General features: G+C 45.1%; 1 protein-coding gene across 3 annotated transcripts in view; it reads left to right on the forward strand.

Annotated features, from left to right (window-relative positions):
- The first annotated feature begins 258 nt into the window (after positions 1 to 258).
- DEK (DEK proto-oncogene) overlaps positions 259 to 17657 on the forward strand; it is a 40163-nt gene continuing 22764 nt past the window's right edge. Inside the window, exon 1 of one of the 3 annotated variants that reach the window (XM_078777744.1) lies at positions 259 to 330. In XM_078777744.1, the coding sequence (XP_078633870.1) occupies positions 274 to 330 (57 nt within the window). In that variant the 5' untranslated portion in view covers positions 259 to 273. Of the gene's footprint in view, positions 331 to 1267; positions 1735 to 17657 lie in introns of those variants that run through there. The other 2 variants (XM_078777745.1, XM_078777746.1) reach the window with 2 other exon arrangements.

Consider the following 17657-nt stretch of genomic DNA (forward strand, 5'->3'; position numbering starts at 1 on the left):
TCGATAGTGCGAAAGACGAATAAAATTTACCATTTTTAATTTGGATTGTACCTTGCACCGCCTGAGACTTCATTTTACATTAATATTCCAATAAAACGATTATTTCTAAAGTAATGAAAATGCTGACTAATAATAAGCTTATGAATGCAGAAAATGTGAACACATTACGTTTTCGGTCGAAAATCGTAAATGTTAATTCCGTCAGCTCCTTGCATGTCGCCATCTTGGATTTTCAGTTGCATGGTACCACTTCTTCTTCTTCTTTTGTTTTTAATGGCGTTTCCAGAGCCGCGCGGCTCTTTGTACATACACACCGCCCGGAGCAAACAAGTACGGGGAACTTTATAATATTTTACCCATTTGTTTTATCAATTTCAAAAGCGATTTGTAGAATCGGGGGTGCTTTTGGCTCAATCGTCACAATTTATCCGGTATACCTGACCAGATGATCCCCATTTCTCGGGCAGTGGAAAAGGCGCAATCTGGGTTTCCTATACCGAGGGCATTGTGTGAAGATGTGTTCCAAATTTTCGGTAACCTTACACCGCTCGCAGAACCCCGTTGGGTGACACGAGTTTTAAAAGCCATTATGGTCGTCCTATCGGAGCGCAAGAAATATTTGAATGAAACCGAGTTGTCTGACCACCATTTTATACGACGGACAAGAATAAATCATGAGGCCGATCGCCACTTTGCTGCATCCGCATAATCACAACCACTCCCGGAAGTGCGTCACTGGAAATTCAAGAGGCCTTCCGGAAGTTGTGACGAATATCTATCTAATCGAAAACCTATGAAATCTATGTTTTTATATTGATGTTATTTTCGTCACAGATGTGAATTTTAAATGTCATTATCGTCTTCCTATCCGAGATCAATAAATATTTTAATAAAACCGAGTTGCCTGATCATCGTTTTCGCGCCATTTCCACGGACAAGAAGTCGTTCGACCCATCGCGAATTTTCCGCATCCGCCATCATCTCATTTAAATCCGTCACGGAGAAGGAAATGGAAATCCCACATGCTTGTCGCCAGGTAGACACGAGGTAGACACGTACGTACGAGGTAGACAGCTCGCTCTCGTGCTGATACCTGAGCTAGTTTGAGGAAACAAAGCCCCAAAAGGTTAATAATGGACATGTTCGTCGCTATTTGCGGTGCGTGCTTGGCTCGTGGTGACGCGATGGTACTATTATTACTTATTAGACCGCGCGAGCGAAGACTCTGCCCCGGTCTACAAAATAGGCGTACGCTCGTTTTGTCGGTGCGTTGCGAAAGTTTCACGAAGAGGAAGAGCGCAGGTAAAGCGTCGGGTTCAAACCCGGGGGTTAAGGTTGACGCGCACGAGGACCGGAGAGACGGTGGGGGTGCGGGATAGAGAAGGGGGGGAGGGGGGGGGGAATACGCTTGGCTCGCGCCGATTGGCCGCGAGCGCCTTTCCCGCCATTTTGAAACGACCCGCGGACCGCCGTGAGCGCGCTGGGCTGGACCTGAGGGAAAGGAAAATAATACGCTTGGCTCGCGCCGATTGGCCGCAAGCGCCTTTCCCGCCATTTTGAAACGACCCGCGGACCGCCGTGAGCGCGCTGGGCTGGACCTGAGGGAAAGGAAAATAAAGCTCTTCCACGGGAGCACAAAGGCACGGCGAGTCACGTACACGTTTATATTCAGCAGAGGCAAGTACGCGCTGCTCAGCGTGCCTGACACGGCCGAGCCCCGTGCGAGCACCCGAGGCGAGTGCTTCGTCGCGATCGACCATAATAATGTGACGGGCCTTGAAGTTGAACGGTCGTGTTCCGTGCGTGCTCCGAGTGTTTACGTATCCGTTTATATTTACATAAAGATGCTGTTATCAATGCCATGCGAGACCCGCGCCAAGGCCGTGGCTCCTTTACGGCTCCTTCGAGCGGATTGTGCAAACACTATAACATAACATGGCGTGTTTACCGCTCGCCGAATCGTTTGAATCCTTGGTTCTTGCGTTACACATTCTGATGACGTCATGCTTTTTTGAATTGCGTACCGAATACGTTTGACATTTAACTTTTTGGGATGCACGAATCATTGAAAAATACCATATCCCAAATCGATATGATCTTTGAGAGGCGTCTCGTGGCTGTCGAAAAACGTGGCGTGGTGTCTGCTTGTTGTTGTCCATATCTGTGACCGAGTAGTCGTTCATATCTGTAACCGAATAGTTGTCCATATATGTGACCGAGTAGTCGTTGTCCATATCTGTGACCGAGTAGTCGTTCTTCATCACTGTGACCGAGTAGTCGTTGTCCATATCTGTGACCGAGTAGTCGTTCTTCATCACTGTGACCGAGTAGTCGTTGTCCATATCTGTGACCGAGTAATCGTTCTTCATAACTGTGACCGAGTAGTCGTTGTCCATATCTGTGACCGAGTAGTCCGTTGCCCATATCTGTGACCGAGTAGTCGTTCTTCATAACTGTGACCGAGTAGTCGTTGTCCATAACTTTGACCGAGTCGTCGTCCATAACTGTGACCGAGTAGTCATTGTCCATATAAGTGACTGAGTAGTGGTTGTCCATATCTGTGACCGAGTAGTTGTCCATGTCTGTGACCGAGTAGTCGTTGTCCATATCTGTGACCGAGTCGTCGTTGTCCATATCTGTAATCGAGTAGTCGTTGTCCATATCTGTGACCGAATAGTCGTTGTCCATATCAGTGACCGAGTAGTCGTTCATATCTGTAACCGAATAGTTGTCCATATATGTGACCGAGTAGTCGTTGTCCATATCTGTAATCGAGTAGTCGTTGTCCATAACTGTGACCGAATAGTCGTTGTCCATATCAGTGACCGAGTAGTTGTCCATGTCTGTGACCGAGTAGTCGTTGTTCATAACTGTGACCGAGTAGTCGTTCTTCATAACTGTGACTGAGTAGTAGTTCATAATTGTGAGCGAGTAGTCGTTGTCCATATCTGTGACCGAGTAGTCATTGTCCATATAAGTGACTGAGTAGTGGTTGTCCATATCTGTGACCGAGTAGTCGTTGTCCATATCTGTGACCGAATTGTCGTTGTCCATATCTGTGACCGAGTCGTCATTTCCATATCTGTAATCGAGTAGTCGTTGTCCATATCTGTGACCGAATAGTCGTTGTCCATATCAGTGACCGAGTCGTCGTCCATATCTGTGACCGAGTCGTCGTTGTCCATATCTGTGACCGAGTAGTCGTTGTCCATAACGGTGACCGAGTAGTCGTTGTCCATAACTGTGACCGAGTAGTCGTCCATAACTGTGACCGTGTGGTCGTTGTCCATAACTGTGACCGAGTCGTCGTTGTCCATAACTGTGACCGAGTCGTCGTCCATATCTGTAATCGAGTAGTCGTTGTCCATATCAGTGACCGAGTCATTGTCCATAACTGTAACCCAGTAGTTCTCCATATCTGTGAGCGATTCGTCATCCATATCTGTAACCCAGTGCCAGTAGTTGTCCATTTGCGTGAGCGAGTAGTCGTGCATATCTGTAACCAAGTAGTCGTTATCCATGTCTGTGACCGAGTAGTCGTTGTTCATATCTGTAACCGAGTAGTTGTCCATGTCTGTGACCAAGTAGTCATTCATAACTGTGACCGAGTAGTCGTCCATATCTGTGACTGAGTAGTCGTTGTCTATATCTGTGGCATATAGTACATGGTGTTGTGTCATTGTAGTGCAAAATTTGCTACACTAGTGGAACCAATGTTTTTTGGAATCCTTATACCCTAGGCAACAAGACCTGAGTTGGTTCCATTTTTTTCAATGGCGTCGTTGGCGGCCATTTTGACTTTCAAAATGGCCGCCATTTTTTGCAATTTTGTATGTATCTTTTCACATAAAACACTGATTAACCATTTTTTCTGGCATTTTTGTCATTCCTTGTACAGAAAATCCACCAGAACACATATCCAGTTAACAGACGTTTTTTGAGAAATATCTTTGGCTAACAACTTGTTTTGAGCATAATCTAGTGGGTTGTAGCTGAAGAAGTATATGCACAAATTTTCTAGAGACGCCAAGTACAGGAAGAAATCTGGCTGCTTCAGTGAACGTGTGAAGTTAATCAGCGCCAGCACTTGCCTCATGTACATTCGTGCCCATTGATACATTGGGAATTTACTGTGGCTCCTGTCAAAATCACTGAGCTGCTTTTCCAAGTTTATATGTTCAATCAACATTAGAAGTTGGTGATGGGCTTCCTGAATGCCTACCTCTTTCTTGTTTGCTTCTATCAAGTTATCCATACAGGCAGATAGAGCTTCTACAACTGCAGGCTTCTCTTTCAGAAATTCTGCAAGCCAGAGATCAAAGAATACCTCTAATGTGAGCTCATGAGCTTGAACAGCACGATTGTGGTGATTCCCATTGAGTATCTGATTTACTGTCACAGTGCTGTACAGATCCTTGCTCCAAGCTTCAGCAAGCCCGCTGTGCTCAACAGTCCTCCCAAGGCACCTTAGTGCACACAAGACAGTGTGGAAACCACCAGGGCATACCATCCATTTCCCAGCATATTGGTCATGAAGATATTCTAACTTTAGGGCCCTCTTGTAAAGATCCATGTCAAATGTAACTAAGATCGTTCCAGTGTTTTCTGGACACACAACACTATTGAGGTATGAAAGCTTCTCAAGAACTGTCACCAGTGTTGTCCACTCATGAGCTGGTGCCTTAATGATAGGCATTGTGTGATCTTGATCAAGGTTGGGTGTCTTGTTCTCTTTGGAGTGCACACACGAGAATTGTATGCTGACCAAACTGGTATACCGTCTGATGTCTCTTCATGGTGCCTCTGTGAATACCGTGAAAGTAGCCATGCAAAGTCTTGCTGTGTTGCATTAACAACTTTATCTTGATACTGATCAAGTTTAAAGTTTTCATAGCGTGGACTTCTACTTGGCTTGGGGTTAGGGACGAAGACGCCATTGAAAAAAATGGAACCAACTCAGGTCTTGTTGCCAAGGGTATATAGATGCAAAAAAACATTGGTTCCACTAGTGTAGCACATTTTGCACTTACATATAATAATTCTACATAACACCATGTACTAATAGGGCATAGCCATCTAGAACAGTGTCTGTCCGTATGTGTGTATGTATGTATGTATGTCCCCTTAAACATACACCAAACAGAGCTGAGGATCTGGTCACATGACAGGGGTGATATGATGTCATTACAGCGGTACTATGGCTGACTCCACACACCGCCATTTTGAACCCTATGCCGTTCAGGCCGGACATATATTTGAACCTGTCATGTATCACAATCTACATGCCCTACCTTTAAGTTTTTCATTAATTGTGAAACACAAACAAATACGTGAAACACCTGAAGTGAAAATAAGGATCTTTGTAACACTGGATTGTTTTCGTGGCTGTGGTTGTTGTTGTTTGTGGGTTAATTCTTTGTCGTTTTATATCTTTTTTTATTACTTTGTGAAATATCACTACTGTATATATAATTTTGTATGCTTGTTCCGTGTCCTTCTAAAGGGTTTCTACTGTTGTAGAATAATAACTGTTTCCGTTCAAACTGCTGTGTGAATAAACCACTTCTTCTTCTTCGAACTTGCAAAGAGGCTTTTTGAACTGGCAAATTCGTGATTAATCAAAAGATTTTTTACGGCGTAGATGTTTGGTTCCTGTGTTTACAGTGTTTGTCTCTCCGTATGTATGTATGTATTATGTCCCTCACATATTTATCCTCCATATTGGGTGAGTTTTATAGCTGACAATTATGCTTCTGAAAGGTAGAATGTAATGCCATTCTTGGGTAAAATGCCAGGGGCATAGAAAAGGCCCCTTTATATAAGGGTATGTGCCGTGTGGCAAAGTATAGAAAAGAAGGAACATTCAAAAAATCTTGTGTGCATGCTGTACTACCCTTGTTTTCTTATGAGGAACCAAGTAATGCTATAGAAAAGTTCATATAAAGGGGTGCCCTACATCTGGCAAATAAAATACATTTATTTCTTCATGCAGCTGTATGAATCAAATTGGCACCCCTTTATATGAACATACAGAGAAACTATCCCATATAAAGTGAGAGGTACTTTGTGCCTCCCTTTGATTATTCAAGATAAAATAAAATACTTGAAAAAGTAAGAAGAAAAAAATACTCAACCCAGATGGGAATTGAACCTGCACTTCCTCAGCTTGGGAGTCTGGTGCCTTTTCCATTAGGCCATTAAGCCAGCACATGAGATTTGTGTAATGATATTTTGAAGTTATAAAGTGTGTATATATTTTTAAATATTTATTTATGCACATATATTTATATACGAGTAGAGGGACAGTCAATAAGTAACTGAAAATATTTTTCAGAACTTGTTTATTGCATGTACGTGTGTAACAACTGTTATTTTTCAACATAATCTCCATTGCGTTCAATGCATATTTCCAGCGCTTTTATTAAGGCCTGGATTCCTCGAGAAAAAAAATATTTTGGCTGCTTGTATTGCCATTTGTGCACCGCCTCTTGGGCCTCTTCGTCGGTCGGTATAAAAAAATATTTTGGCTGCTTGTATTGCCATTTGTGCACCGCCTCTTGGGCCTCTTCGTCGGATCGGAAAGTGTTTTTTTTTTTGTTTGTTTGTTTTTTTGTTTTTTTTTGTATACTGAATCGAGGCTCGTGAAAGAGCTAAAGAGCTTGGTTCCACCAAGCGCCTCTTTAAGTGGCCCAAAGATGTGGTAATCCAAAGGGGCGAGGTCTGGCGAGTAGGGTGCATGAGGAGGACACTCAAAATGCAGGTCCTCGGTTGTTGCAGCTGTAGCGCAGGCAGTATGGGGCCGAGCATTGCCATGCTGCAGCAAAACCGCAGTAGTGAGTAGTCCATGACGTTTTGATATGATTGCTAGTTTCAGATGATTTTTTAGGAGGTTGCAGTGTGATGCACTGGTGATTGTGGTCCCTCTGGGCATTTAATGCTCTACAAGTGGGCCTCGGCTATCCCAGAGGAGCGTCTGCATTTTCCAGCAGTCGGCTGTGTGCGGAATTTTTTGTGCTTCGGTGAAGTTGAAGGGCACCACTCTTTGCTTGCCCTCTTCGTTTCTGGCTAAAAGTAGTGGACCCAGCTTTCATCCCCAGTCACTAAGCGCTCTAAGAAAGCATCACCTTCTGTTTCGGAACGTCGCAGAAGTTCTTCACATGCGTCCACTCGCCGTTCTTTCAGTTTGGGTGTGAGTTGTCTAGGCACCCACCTTGCAGACACTTTGCGGAACCCCAGCACATTGTGAATGATATGCTGTGCTGAACCATGGCTAATGTTCAATTTGGGGACAACTTCATCCAGCGTAATAAGACGGTTTTCCCTTAGCACGCACTCAACTACTGCAACCATTTCTGGTGTGTCGGCTGTGTGAGGCCGGCCTGAGCCCGCTGCACCCGCTGCACCCGGTACACCCGCTGCAGTGATAAACATGTGTCACCATATTGCATCTTCATTCTGCGATGGATTTCACTGGGATTCACACCCCTCACTTCCTAAGAAACGGATGACAGAACGTTGCTCCTCCCTGGTGCATGCTTCTAAGGGAGCCGCCATCTTGGAACTGCTCTATTGATGTCATATGCTCAATGTCGCCAGATCTAAAACAGGCAAAACATGACTCATAACCATAGATATAACATATGTCGTCTGCAACTACACACATTACATTCTCGAATTTATATCGCCATTTTAAGGTTACTTATTGACTGGCCCTCGTTTCTATAATTGTAAAGCAAAGATTACAGCATTTCGGTGGAATTTGTTTTGAACGCCATTAACTGGACCTATTGGCCGATTTATATTCCAAGTTTCAGCTAATTTCAACGTATAGCCCTTGAGATATGAGCGCCAACACATTTTGGGCGGACGGACGGACAGACGGGTGGACAGACGGACAGACACCAACGTGATTTCGAGGGTTTTCTAAATAAAACTCAAGAATGTGGAAAGACGTTGCTGAAATTTGGAACATATTACTTTGACATACAAAGCATTTACTTCTGAAATTTGCAGCCAATTTCGTCCAGTAGAAGCCGAGAAACGCATTTTCAGTCCCCATGTTAAAGCTGCATACAGAGAAACGATCCCTTATATACTAGCCACAAAAAGAAACTGTGCACACAAAAAATGAAATTATATATTAGAAACACCTGTGTATACAAATACAGATTTAAACACGGCAATTAGTGAAGTGAATTCAACAGGTATGCACGCGCCACGTTTCGTGACGTCAATGGTTTCGGTATGAGCACGTGAAACACGTTTTTGCATGTGCATCGTGAGAAACTGCATAGAGCACCTGAATGTCACAAACTGCTTTAACTTTGGTAAGGTTAATTGTTTGATTTTCAATCGTTCAAAAAATTAAGTGGCTAATAAAATGCACGTCATGCCACAGCTCACAACCGCACAGCGTCATGAGGCTATTGGGATGATCCGTGGGGGAATGTCTCACCGCCAAGTGGCTGTGCATTTCCATTGTCACCGAAACACCATTTCTGCATTGGTGAGACGTTACCAGAACACTAATGACGTTGCCGATGGCCTACGTTCAGGACGTCCACGTGTGACGACGCCAAGGCAGGACAGATGGATATGGGTGACTCATCTCCGCAACAGGTTCCAGAATGCAGTGACCACTGCCCAGACCATTCCAGATCGATCTGCGTTATCGATGCTCACGGTGGGCATACCCGTTATTGACTTTGTGTCACTGTCGCTTGACCCCTGCTCCGAACTTGGACTGGTTATGTCATTGTGATGGACATTACAAATGCCGTTCTACCGTCTTGTTATGGTCTCATAATCCACCTATTAAAGTTTACATGGAAATGTTACATTGTTGTTATATTTTCCAATTCAGACAGAGTTTTAACAATGCACAGTTTCTTTTTGTGGCTAGTATATATAGGGAGGGGTGCTTTGCACCTCCTTGATTTGGCTTTGCCAGTTATGTTTGTTTCAACACCATTTAGGGAACGTTCATATATTACGTCATATACCTGGTTGGGGCAAATTATCACACTTGATGATTGGGGGGAACTGAAATTATGCCAAAAGGGTGATCATATATGATGGGGGTTGGAGGCGGTTCATGTCCCACAGATCATTTATAATTAAAACTTTGATTAAACTGCAGTGGTTCTTAACCTTTTTAAAGGCGCTGAACCCTAATGAACCCCACCGAACACTCCTCAAATTTGACCAAAAAAATTAAGAAGAATTGCATCTTAATGCGTTTTCTGTTCTTCTTTTCGGGAGGCGATCTGGGAAATGCGTGGTTTTGTTTTGGCAAGGGCCACCCTCAAATCATTTTCGCATGCAAGCCTGCTCCTTTTCTTTGTTTTAATGTCCACCAGCTTCGAAAACACATGCTCGCAGAGATACGTTGTAACGAACGGCGTGAGGGCAATTTTAGGGTGAGGGCAAAGGGCAATTTTAGCGATGTGAGGATACCCTTCCATTTGGTGGCACCAAAATGTTTAGAGCGTTGTTGTGCCGAAGAGTTGTTGTTGAATCTGGCTCTGCTGAAGTTCGATGAGGTCGTCGAGGTATTGGTTGTTGACATCTGCCGTTGCAATGTCGAAAGTAAACGGCTGCCGCACCCATGCTGGGTATTGCTCTTGGTCAGGGAAGTAGCCGTCAAATGACTTTCCCAGCTCATCCAAGTGCGTGGCAATCGCTTGCTTCAGCTCCCCTGGTACAGCAGTGCCTCCAACTTCAGACTCATCTTCGATCCCGCTCACGCACTCGTCCAGTAGCGAAAAGTTCGCGAAGTTGTCGTTCTCTGTTCGCCGCCTCCACAACGGTAACTTCTTTCGGAAAGCGCTCAGCTTTTCTTCAGATTCGATGACATTCACTCCACTGCCCTGCATCTGGCAATTGAGATGATTGAGTGCGTCAAAGATGTCAGCCAAATACGCCAAGGTGAGGATGAACTCTGACTCTTGGAAGTGCGTTGCATGGCAATGCTGGTGTTCTCGCAAAAACAGGGCTAATTCTACACGCAATGCAAAAACACGGCTCACTACCTTCCCTCGTGATAACCATCGAATGTTAGAGTGGTAGAGAAGGACTTCGAATTCAGAGCCGATTTCATTGCACAGCTCTTTGAAGATGCGATGATTCAGAGCACGGCTTCGCACGTAATTCACAGTTTCAACGACGATTTTCACAACATTGGCCAGTTTTGGAGGCAGGGTTTTTGATGCCAGCACATGTCTGTGCAGGACGCAGTGCGTGACGATGATGTGTGGTGCTTCGGCCTTCACCAGCGCTCCAAAACCGGAGTTGCATCCCAGCATGGCTGGAGCTCCGTCCGAGCAAACTGCAGACACCATGTTCCACAAGAGGCCGTTGCTTCTGAAGAAGTTGTCCACAAGCTTCTTCACGTCAGCTGCCTTCATCGTTGTTGTGAGAGGCTTGCAGAACAGAAAGTCTTCCTTGATCTCATCTCCTTTGACATAACGCACAAATAAGATGAGCTGGCTCAAATTCGAAACGTCGGTGGTCTCGTCGAGTTGAAGGCTGAATTTCGTCGGGCTCGCGACTAAATCTGTAACTACCTGGGCGAGGATGTCATCGCGCATGTCGTCGATTCTGCATCTGATGGTGTCATTTGAGAGTGGAACGAGAGACAACTTGTTTTCAGCAGCTTTTCCCAGCATGATGTTGGCCATCTTCAACACGGCCGGTTTGATGAGTGTCTCGCCAACGGTGTGTGGTTTGCCCTGCTTTGCGATCAGGTACGCAACTTCATACGATGTGGTAAGGATCGGTTTGTCAATTGGAACGAAGCCGAGAGTGGGCAAGGTAGCACTTGCGTCGAATCGGACTCTCTTCAATTTGAATTCATTCAGCGTTGCGTCTTTGTACTGCCCCTCGCAGTGCAGTTTTTTGAAGTGTTCCCGTAGTTTTGCTGGTGCTAGGCTGGAGTTGCTCAGCTTGACATTGCAAAGCATGCATGCATTGAGGACGCTGACTTCTGTCCTGTTCTGTCAAACACGTGAACCCGTACAGCACGTAATCCTCCGACCACTTCTTTTTTGCTCGACATATTGCAAAAAAAGAAAAAAAAGTAACAAACTGATCTTAATTGAGTTCGGGCAAATAATTATATGACAAAAATTAAAAAAGGAACATGCTTAAATATAATCAGTACCCCTCTGAAAACTGAGAAATTTTAATGAAGAAAACATAACTTATAGTTACGATGACGGGATTTATTATCTACTCAACTCTACGTCACCTCAAATCCCATTATAATATTACATAGAAAACTGCGAATTGTTAGTTTTGAATTGCGACCAAAGGAGTTATATCACCTCCACCTAATTTTCTGAGTAATTCAATCATATTTTATAATCACCATCCACTTTTGACTTTAATATAACTGAACCCGCCCTGCATATCCACAAACATTTCCAACTTTTTTTTCAATTAATCTAACTCCAAAGTAAGGCGCGACCAATAACGCATGGCACACGGCAAGCTAATCGAGGCTATTCACTGGAATTTCAGAACACCTGCAAAGTCCAAAATCCAGTAATTTAAGTCCAGTTCCAGTGAATTTAAATCCAGTAAGCAAATAAGCACCATCAACAGAATAATTAGCAAGTTGCTCATTAATTCAACTTACTACAGTCAGTGTGAAACAACTTATCTTAAACACAGACCAGAGAAACCATAAATGGGATGGGAATACAATTACAAATAACATTTCCATTCGTTCGTAACATACATAGCAAAATAATAATAATATTAATAAGAAGCGTAATTACACATAGATTCAAAATTGATACAAAACTAAAAACAAAAAAAAACAAATTGCAATGCGTTTCGGAGGACCTCCGCCGAACCCCTGAGACTGGCTCACTGAACCCCTGGGGTTCGGTCGAACCCAGGTTAAGAACCACGGGATTAAAGGCTCTTCAAACATTGAAGGATTTCTTTATTGGACTGCCTCCAACCACCTGGTGTTGGTTTAACGGTTAGGGTGGAGGGTTTGGGATCCTGGGGTCCTGAGTTTGGATCCCAGTCAGCTGTTGAATTAACACCAGGTAGGGTTGACTCAGCCTGTTCATCCTTCCAAGGTCGGCAAAATTAGTATCGACTCATTGGGTCCTCTCTCAAGAAGGTTGGTGGCAGGATTTGCACTCCAGCCGCCGTAAAACACCTCACTCCGTAACACACGGATGTTGTTGGTGTGTGTCGGGATGGTGCTGAGGTCACTTTGATAGTATTGACTAACTGACCAACATATAGAATAAACCAGTGTCTCAATGCAATCTCTTCACTTCCATGGTGACAGACAGCTTAGAGACTTGGAGTACTTCAAAAAAATTAAATATTTACATTATTTGCTAACTGGTATCTCCACCCAGGTCATACTATCCTCTTCATCTAAAGTATCAAACAAGCCCGGCTACACCGCTGTGAGACTTTCGGTCTTGTTTGTTTGGATCTAATCAAGGCAGTATGTGAGATGACGAAAAGCTGAAAGTTATAAAGATCCTTGCTTGAAACCAACAATTAAGCATGGAGGAGGTTCAATTCAAGTTTGAGGTGCATATCCTCAAGTGCTATTGGAAAATGTCTGAAATTGATGGAATATCGACTGCACCAAGATCCGAACAAAATTTTAATCCACCATGCCGTTCCCAGTGGTGCAAGACATTTTGGTCCAAACCTAATCTTCCAGCAAGACAGTAATCCAAAACATATTTGCAAAATAAAGAGGAAGCTGGAGTCCTTCAACGCATACAATGGCCACCTAAAAGCCGAGATCTCTAACATTGAAGGTGTATGGGACTACTTGGACAAGGAAAAGTACAAAATAATCCGAGCAACTGAAATGGTCTTTGGAAGGTCTTGGAAGAAACATGGAACACCATGTCACAAGAATTTATTACAAAATTATTTGAAAGTGTCCCTAGAAGAATGGTTTTTGAAGCAAAAAGCTGGACTTACAAGGTATACAATGTATAAATATTGGAAGCTCCAATCCCAATGCTGTCTGGGCCATTGAGCTGGCCATCTGTCTGCATCTTGACACCGGAGATATCCCATCAACGATATATCTGATTCTTTGGAAAATCCTGCTTATCACTTTTGCTGATGACTCCACCCTCTGTTGTATCGTCTCTCATCCTTTAGATCGGCAGGAAGCAGCGTCTTCACTCTTTGCAGACCTTGATGGAACCAGAAACTTTTTTTCTTTTTTTTTTGTATACAGGATCGAGGCTCGTGAAAGAGCTAACATTTATCAAAAAAAAAAAAATCAAACACACACAAATCATATAATAAGGGTAGAGGTAGACAAGATGGGGAGAGAATGGGAAACACACAAACACAATATTTGAGAGCAGGGACATCAGGAGATCTGTGGAAGGGCTTGGGAGGAGGAGGCGTGGGAAGGGGGGGGGGGGGGGGGTGGGAGAAGTATAAAACACAAGGACACTGCAAGGACTTCCAGGAAGGAAGTTGGTATTTCGAAAAAGTGAATCTGGGGTGAAATTGGAATACTGCTCTCCCCTCTGGGCTGGTGCTCCTGCCTCACACCTAGCTCGTCTTCACGCTGTTGAAACCAAAGCGTTCAGAATCATTGGAATCTCCCGCGATGAAGCTAACTTTAAGGGCCTCTCACTCACTCACCACAGGCAGGTTGGTGGTCTTTCCGTCTTCTACCGACTCCTCTCTGGCCTTGCCCCCCCAGCTCTCTCTGGGCTCTGTCCCGCAAATATTCCTACAGGTCGCACAAGATCTGCCTGCAACCCTTATGGTTAAACTGCCAAAATCAAGACTCTCTGCTCACCTTCACTCCTTCATTCCTCTTTTCTCCCACCTCTGGAACAAACTCCCCCACTCTCTTCAATCCCACTCCACCCTCCAGGTCTTTAAAACAGCTGTTCACCACCATCTCTTATCTTCCCCCATCCAAAACCTTGATCTTTTCTACCCCTGCTAATTTCACCCCAATTCCACTTTTTTGAAATACCAACTTCTGTCCTGGAAGTCCTTGGTGTCCTTGTGTTTTATACTTCTCCCACCCCCCCCCCCCCCCCCCTTCCCACGTCTCCTCCCCCCAAGCCCTCTCCCTCCCACACATCTCCCTGCTCTCAAAAGCTGTGTTTGTGTACTTCCACTTCTCTCCCCATCTTGTCTTCCGCTCCCTCTTTTTATATATTTTGTTTGTCTGGTTGATTTGTTTGTGAAGTAAATGTTAGCTCTTTCACGAGGCTCGATTCAGTATACAAAAAAAAATAAAAAAAATAGCGGGGGCAGAAAAGATCAAGGTTTTGGATGGGGGAAGATAAGAGATGGTGGTGCACAGCTGTTTTAAAGACCTGGAGGGAGGAGTGGGATTGAAGAGAGTGAGGGAGATTGTTCCAGAGGCGGGAGAAAAGAGGAATGAAGCTGATCAGAGAGTCTTGATTTTGGCAGTTTAACCGTAAGAGGGTTGCAGGCAGATCTTGTGCGACCCGCAGGAATATTTGGGGGACAGAGCCCAGAGAGAGCTGGGGGAGCAAGGCCAGAGAGGAGTCGGTAGAAGACAGAAAGCCCACCAACCTGCCTGCGGTGAGTAAGTGAAAGGCCCTCGGAGTTAGCTTCATCTCGGGAGATTCCAATGATTCTGAAAGCTTTGGTTTCAACAGCGTGAAGCCGAGTTGGGTGTGAGGCAGGAGCACCGGCCCAGAGGGGAGAACAGTATTCCATTGAGCTGCGAATGAAAGCCTTGTATGTGGTGAGGAGCTCAGGTGTGCCAAGGAATGACTTCGCACGACCGAGGATGCCCAGTCGGCGACTGGCTTTGGAGGCCAGCTTGGAAATGTGGTTTTCCCAGGAAAGATCATGGCAGATTGTGAGACCCAAAAGCTTGAGTGACAGAACTTCTTGGATAGGATTATTCAGAAAGTGGATGGGAGGGTTGTCCAGTCGGTCTTTTCGGAGAGACACAGTAAGATTGTGAGATTTGTCAGGATTGAAAGACATGTTGCACTTGTTTGACCAGTCTGTGATTTTGTCCAGGTCTGCAGAGAGTGAGGAGGCAAGGCTAACCCCCGCTCTTGCAGGGAAGATGGCCTTAAAATGCATGTTGTTGTTGTTGTTGTTGCAGAGAGTGAGGAGGCTACAGACTGCCCATCTGAGGGATGAGGAATGGAGCGGCAGAGAGTGGAGTCATCAGCAAAGAGATAGAGAGGATTTTCAAGAGAGTCAGAGAGATCATTGATGAAGACCAGAAAAAGCACAGGGCCCAAAACACTGCCTTGGGGTACTCCAACCTGAACAGGAAGGGGAGATAAGAGAAACCCATTCAGGGCCACACGTTCACTACGACTGGAGAGGAAGTCCACAAGCCAAGCGTGGAGATTTCCATGGATACGGTAGGAGGAGAGTTTGGTGAGCAGAGCGGGGTGCCAGACCGTATTGAAGGCACGTGATATGTCAAGGGAGACAGCTCTAATTTCCTGTTTGGCATTGAGGACCTCCATCCATTGTTGAGACAGCAGCAGCAGCATGTCCAGAGTAGAGTGACCTGGTCTGAATCAAAATTGATGATCAGAGAACAAGCCATTGGAGAAGAGGAAAGATTTCATATCCGAAGCAATGATGGATTCCATGACTTTGCTGTTAATGGGGAGAAGGCTGATTGGTCTGTAATTGCAAGGATCTGTTTTTGCATCTTTTTTGTGTAAATCGGTGATGTTGGTTGATTTCCAAGGTGATGGCAGATGACCTTGAGCAAAAGAGAGGGTGAAGAGAACAGAGAGAGGGAGTGAAAGAGCGGCGGAGCAGGATTTTAGGACCCGTGGGCTGATGCCGTCAGGTCCAGTTGCAGAATCAGAGTCGAGGGTTGACAGAAACTTTTCCACCTTGTCAGGAGGAAAGGACACAGAGTCCAGGAACAGCTGGGTACGACTGGGTATGGTGGGTACAGAGAGGGATGGGTTTGGGACACAAGATTTAGAGGCAAACACAGAGTTGAGGCATTCAGCTTTTTCACGTGCGGAGTCAGCTGTGTAGCCGTTTGAAGTAAGCGAGGGGATGGAGGGGGAACAAACACCAGAAACGGATTTTACCAGATGCCACCAGGATTAGGAAGAGGGAGACAGGTTTGAGAGTTCGGTCTTGAGACACAACAACAACAACATGCATTTTAAGGCCATTTTCCCTGCTAGAGCGGGGGTTAGCCTTACGGTCCCCATGACAATCTTCTCCATCTTGCCCTATTTTCTGCATCTCTCCTTGTTAACCCCCTTGCCCGCATTTCTTCTTCCACCATCTTTGGCCAAGTCTTTCTCGGTCTTCCCCGTCCTCTACTTCCTTCTACATTCATTTCCATCACTCTTCTCAACCAGTCGCTTTCATCCTTCCTCAACACATGACCAAACCATCTCAACCTGTTCCTCTTCACAGCATCAATCACAGGCTCTATTCCCATCATCTTTCGCAATTCATCATTTGTCTTCCTCTCTCTCAACGATACTCCACACATCCGTCAAACCATTCGCATTTCCACCCTTTCCAACCTTCGTTGCTGCTCTACGTTCATTACCCATGACTCGCTCCCATAAATCATAACACTTCTCACACATGCAGCATACACCTTTCCCTTCAGCTTCAACGACACTCCCCTCCTCATCAGCACGCCACTCATTTCCCGAAACTTCTTCCATGCACATCTCACTCCAGCAACCGTTGCCGAGTCTGATCCACCTTCTCCATTCAGCATGTCTCCGAGGTAGCAAAATGTTTTCACACCTTCCAGCTTCACGCCGTCTCCAAGATCCAACTCAACATTTCCTCCATCTGCAGCTCCCTCTGTGCACACCTTACATTTGAATGTAGCTGCCACACTGGTTAATGACCCTCTCAGACCACTACATTTTTGATAAACCCACTCAGCGCACATTGTACATTGAATGGAGGTTTGAGAGTTCGGTTTTGAGAGTGGAGAGATATTGTTTCCTGGCTCTCCTGAAGGTGGACACACGCTTGTTTCGGGCTTTGTGAAAGGAAATGAGATTTCCTTCCGTTGGATTTGCTTTCCAGGAGGCGAAGGCAAGTTGTTTCTGGGCAACTGCCTCACCACAAGATTCCGTGTACCATGGACGGGAGGAAGGGTATGACAACTGAAGGCGAGATGGGATAAATCTGTGCATGAGAGAGAGCAATTTACTTTGGAAGAATTCCCAGGATGAGTTGATGTCAGAGGCGGTAGAGATGGGAGACCAGGCCAGATGATTGATGGCTGCTTGAAGACCGTGCCAGTTGGCCTGATTGAAATGCCAGACTCGTCGACGCTGAGGGGCTCTCTGAGAATGGTCAGAGAGAGGTCATAGAACTGGATCAACACTTGAAATATGTCTTTCAAGCCTGACAAACTCTCACTCTGTCTCTCTGAAAGGGCCGTCTGGCAAACCCACGCATCCATTTCCTCAACAAACATCTTTAAGAAGTTCAGTACTCAAAGGTTTGGTCCTCACCATCAGCCATGGTTTTTTCTTGGTTAATCACATATCCACAATGGCCTGCAAAACCAGCGGCTGAGTCTTCCATTGTGCAATATGTTTCCTTGGCACATCTGAACTTTAAGGCCTTCATCTGCAGCTCAATAGAGTACTGCACATCCTTGGGGCTGCTGCGCCTGCCTCACA

This window comes from Myxine glutinosa, chromosome 5, assembly GCF_964187855.1.
Source record: "Myxine glutinosa chromosome 5, kmMyxGlut1.1, whole genome shotgun sequence".
In the NCBI taxonomy this organism is placed as follows: Eukaryota; Metazoa; Chordata; class Myxini; order Myxiniformes; family Myxinidae; genus Myxine; species Myxine glutinosa.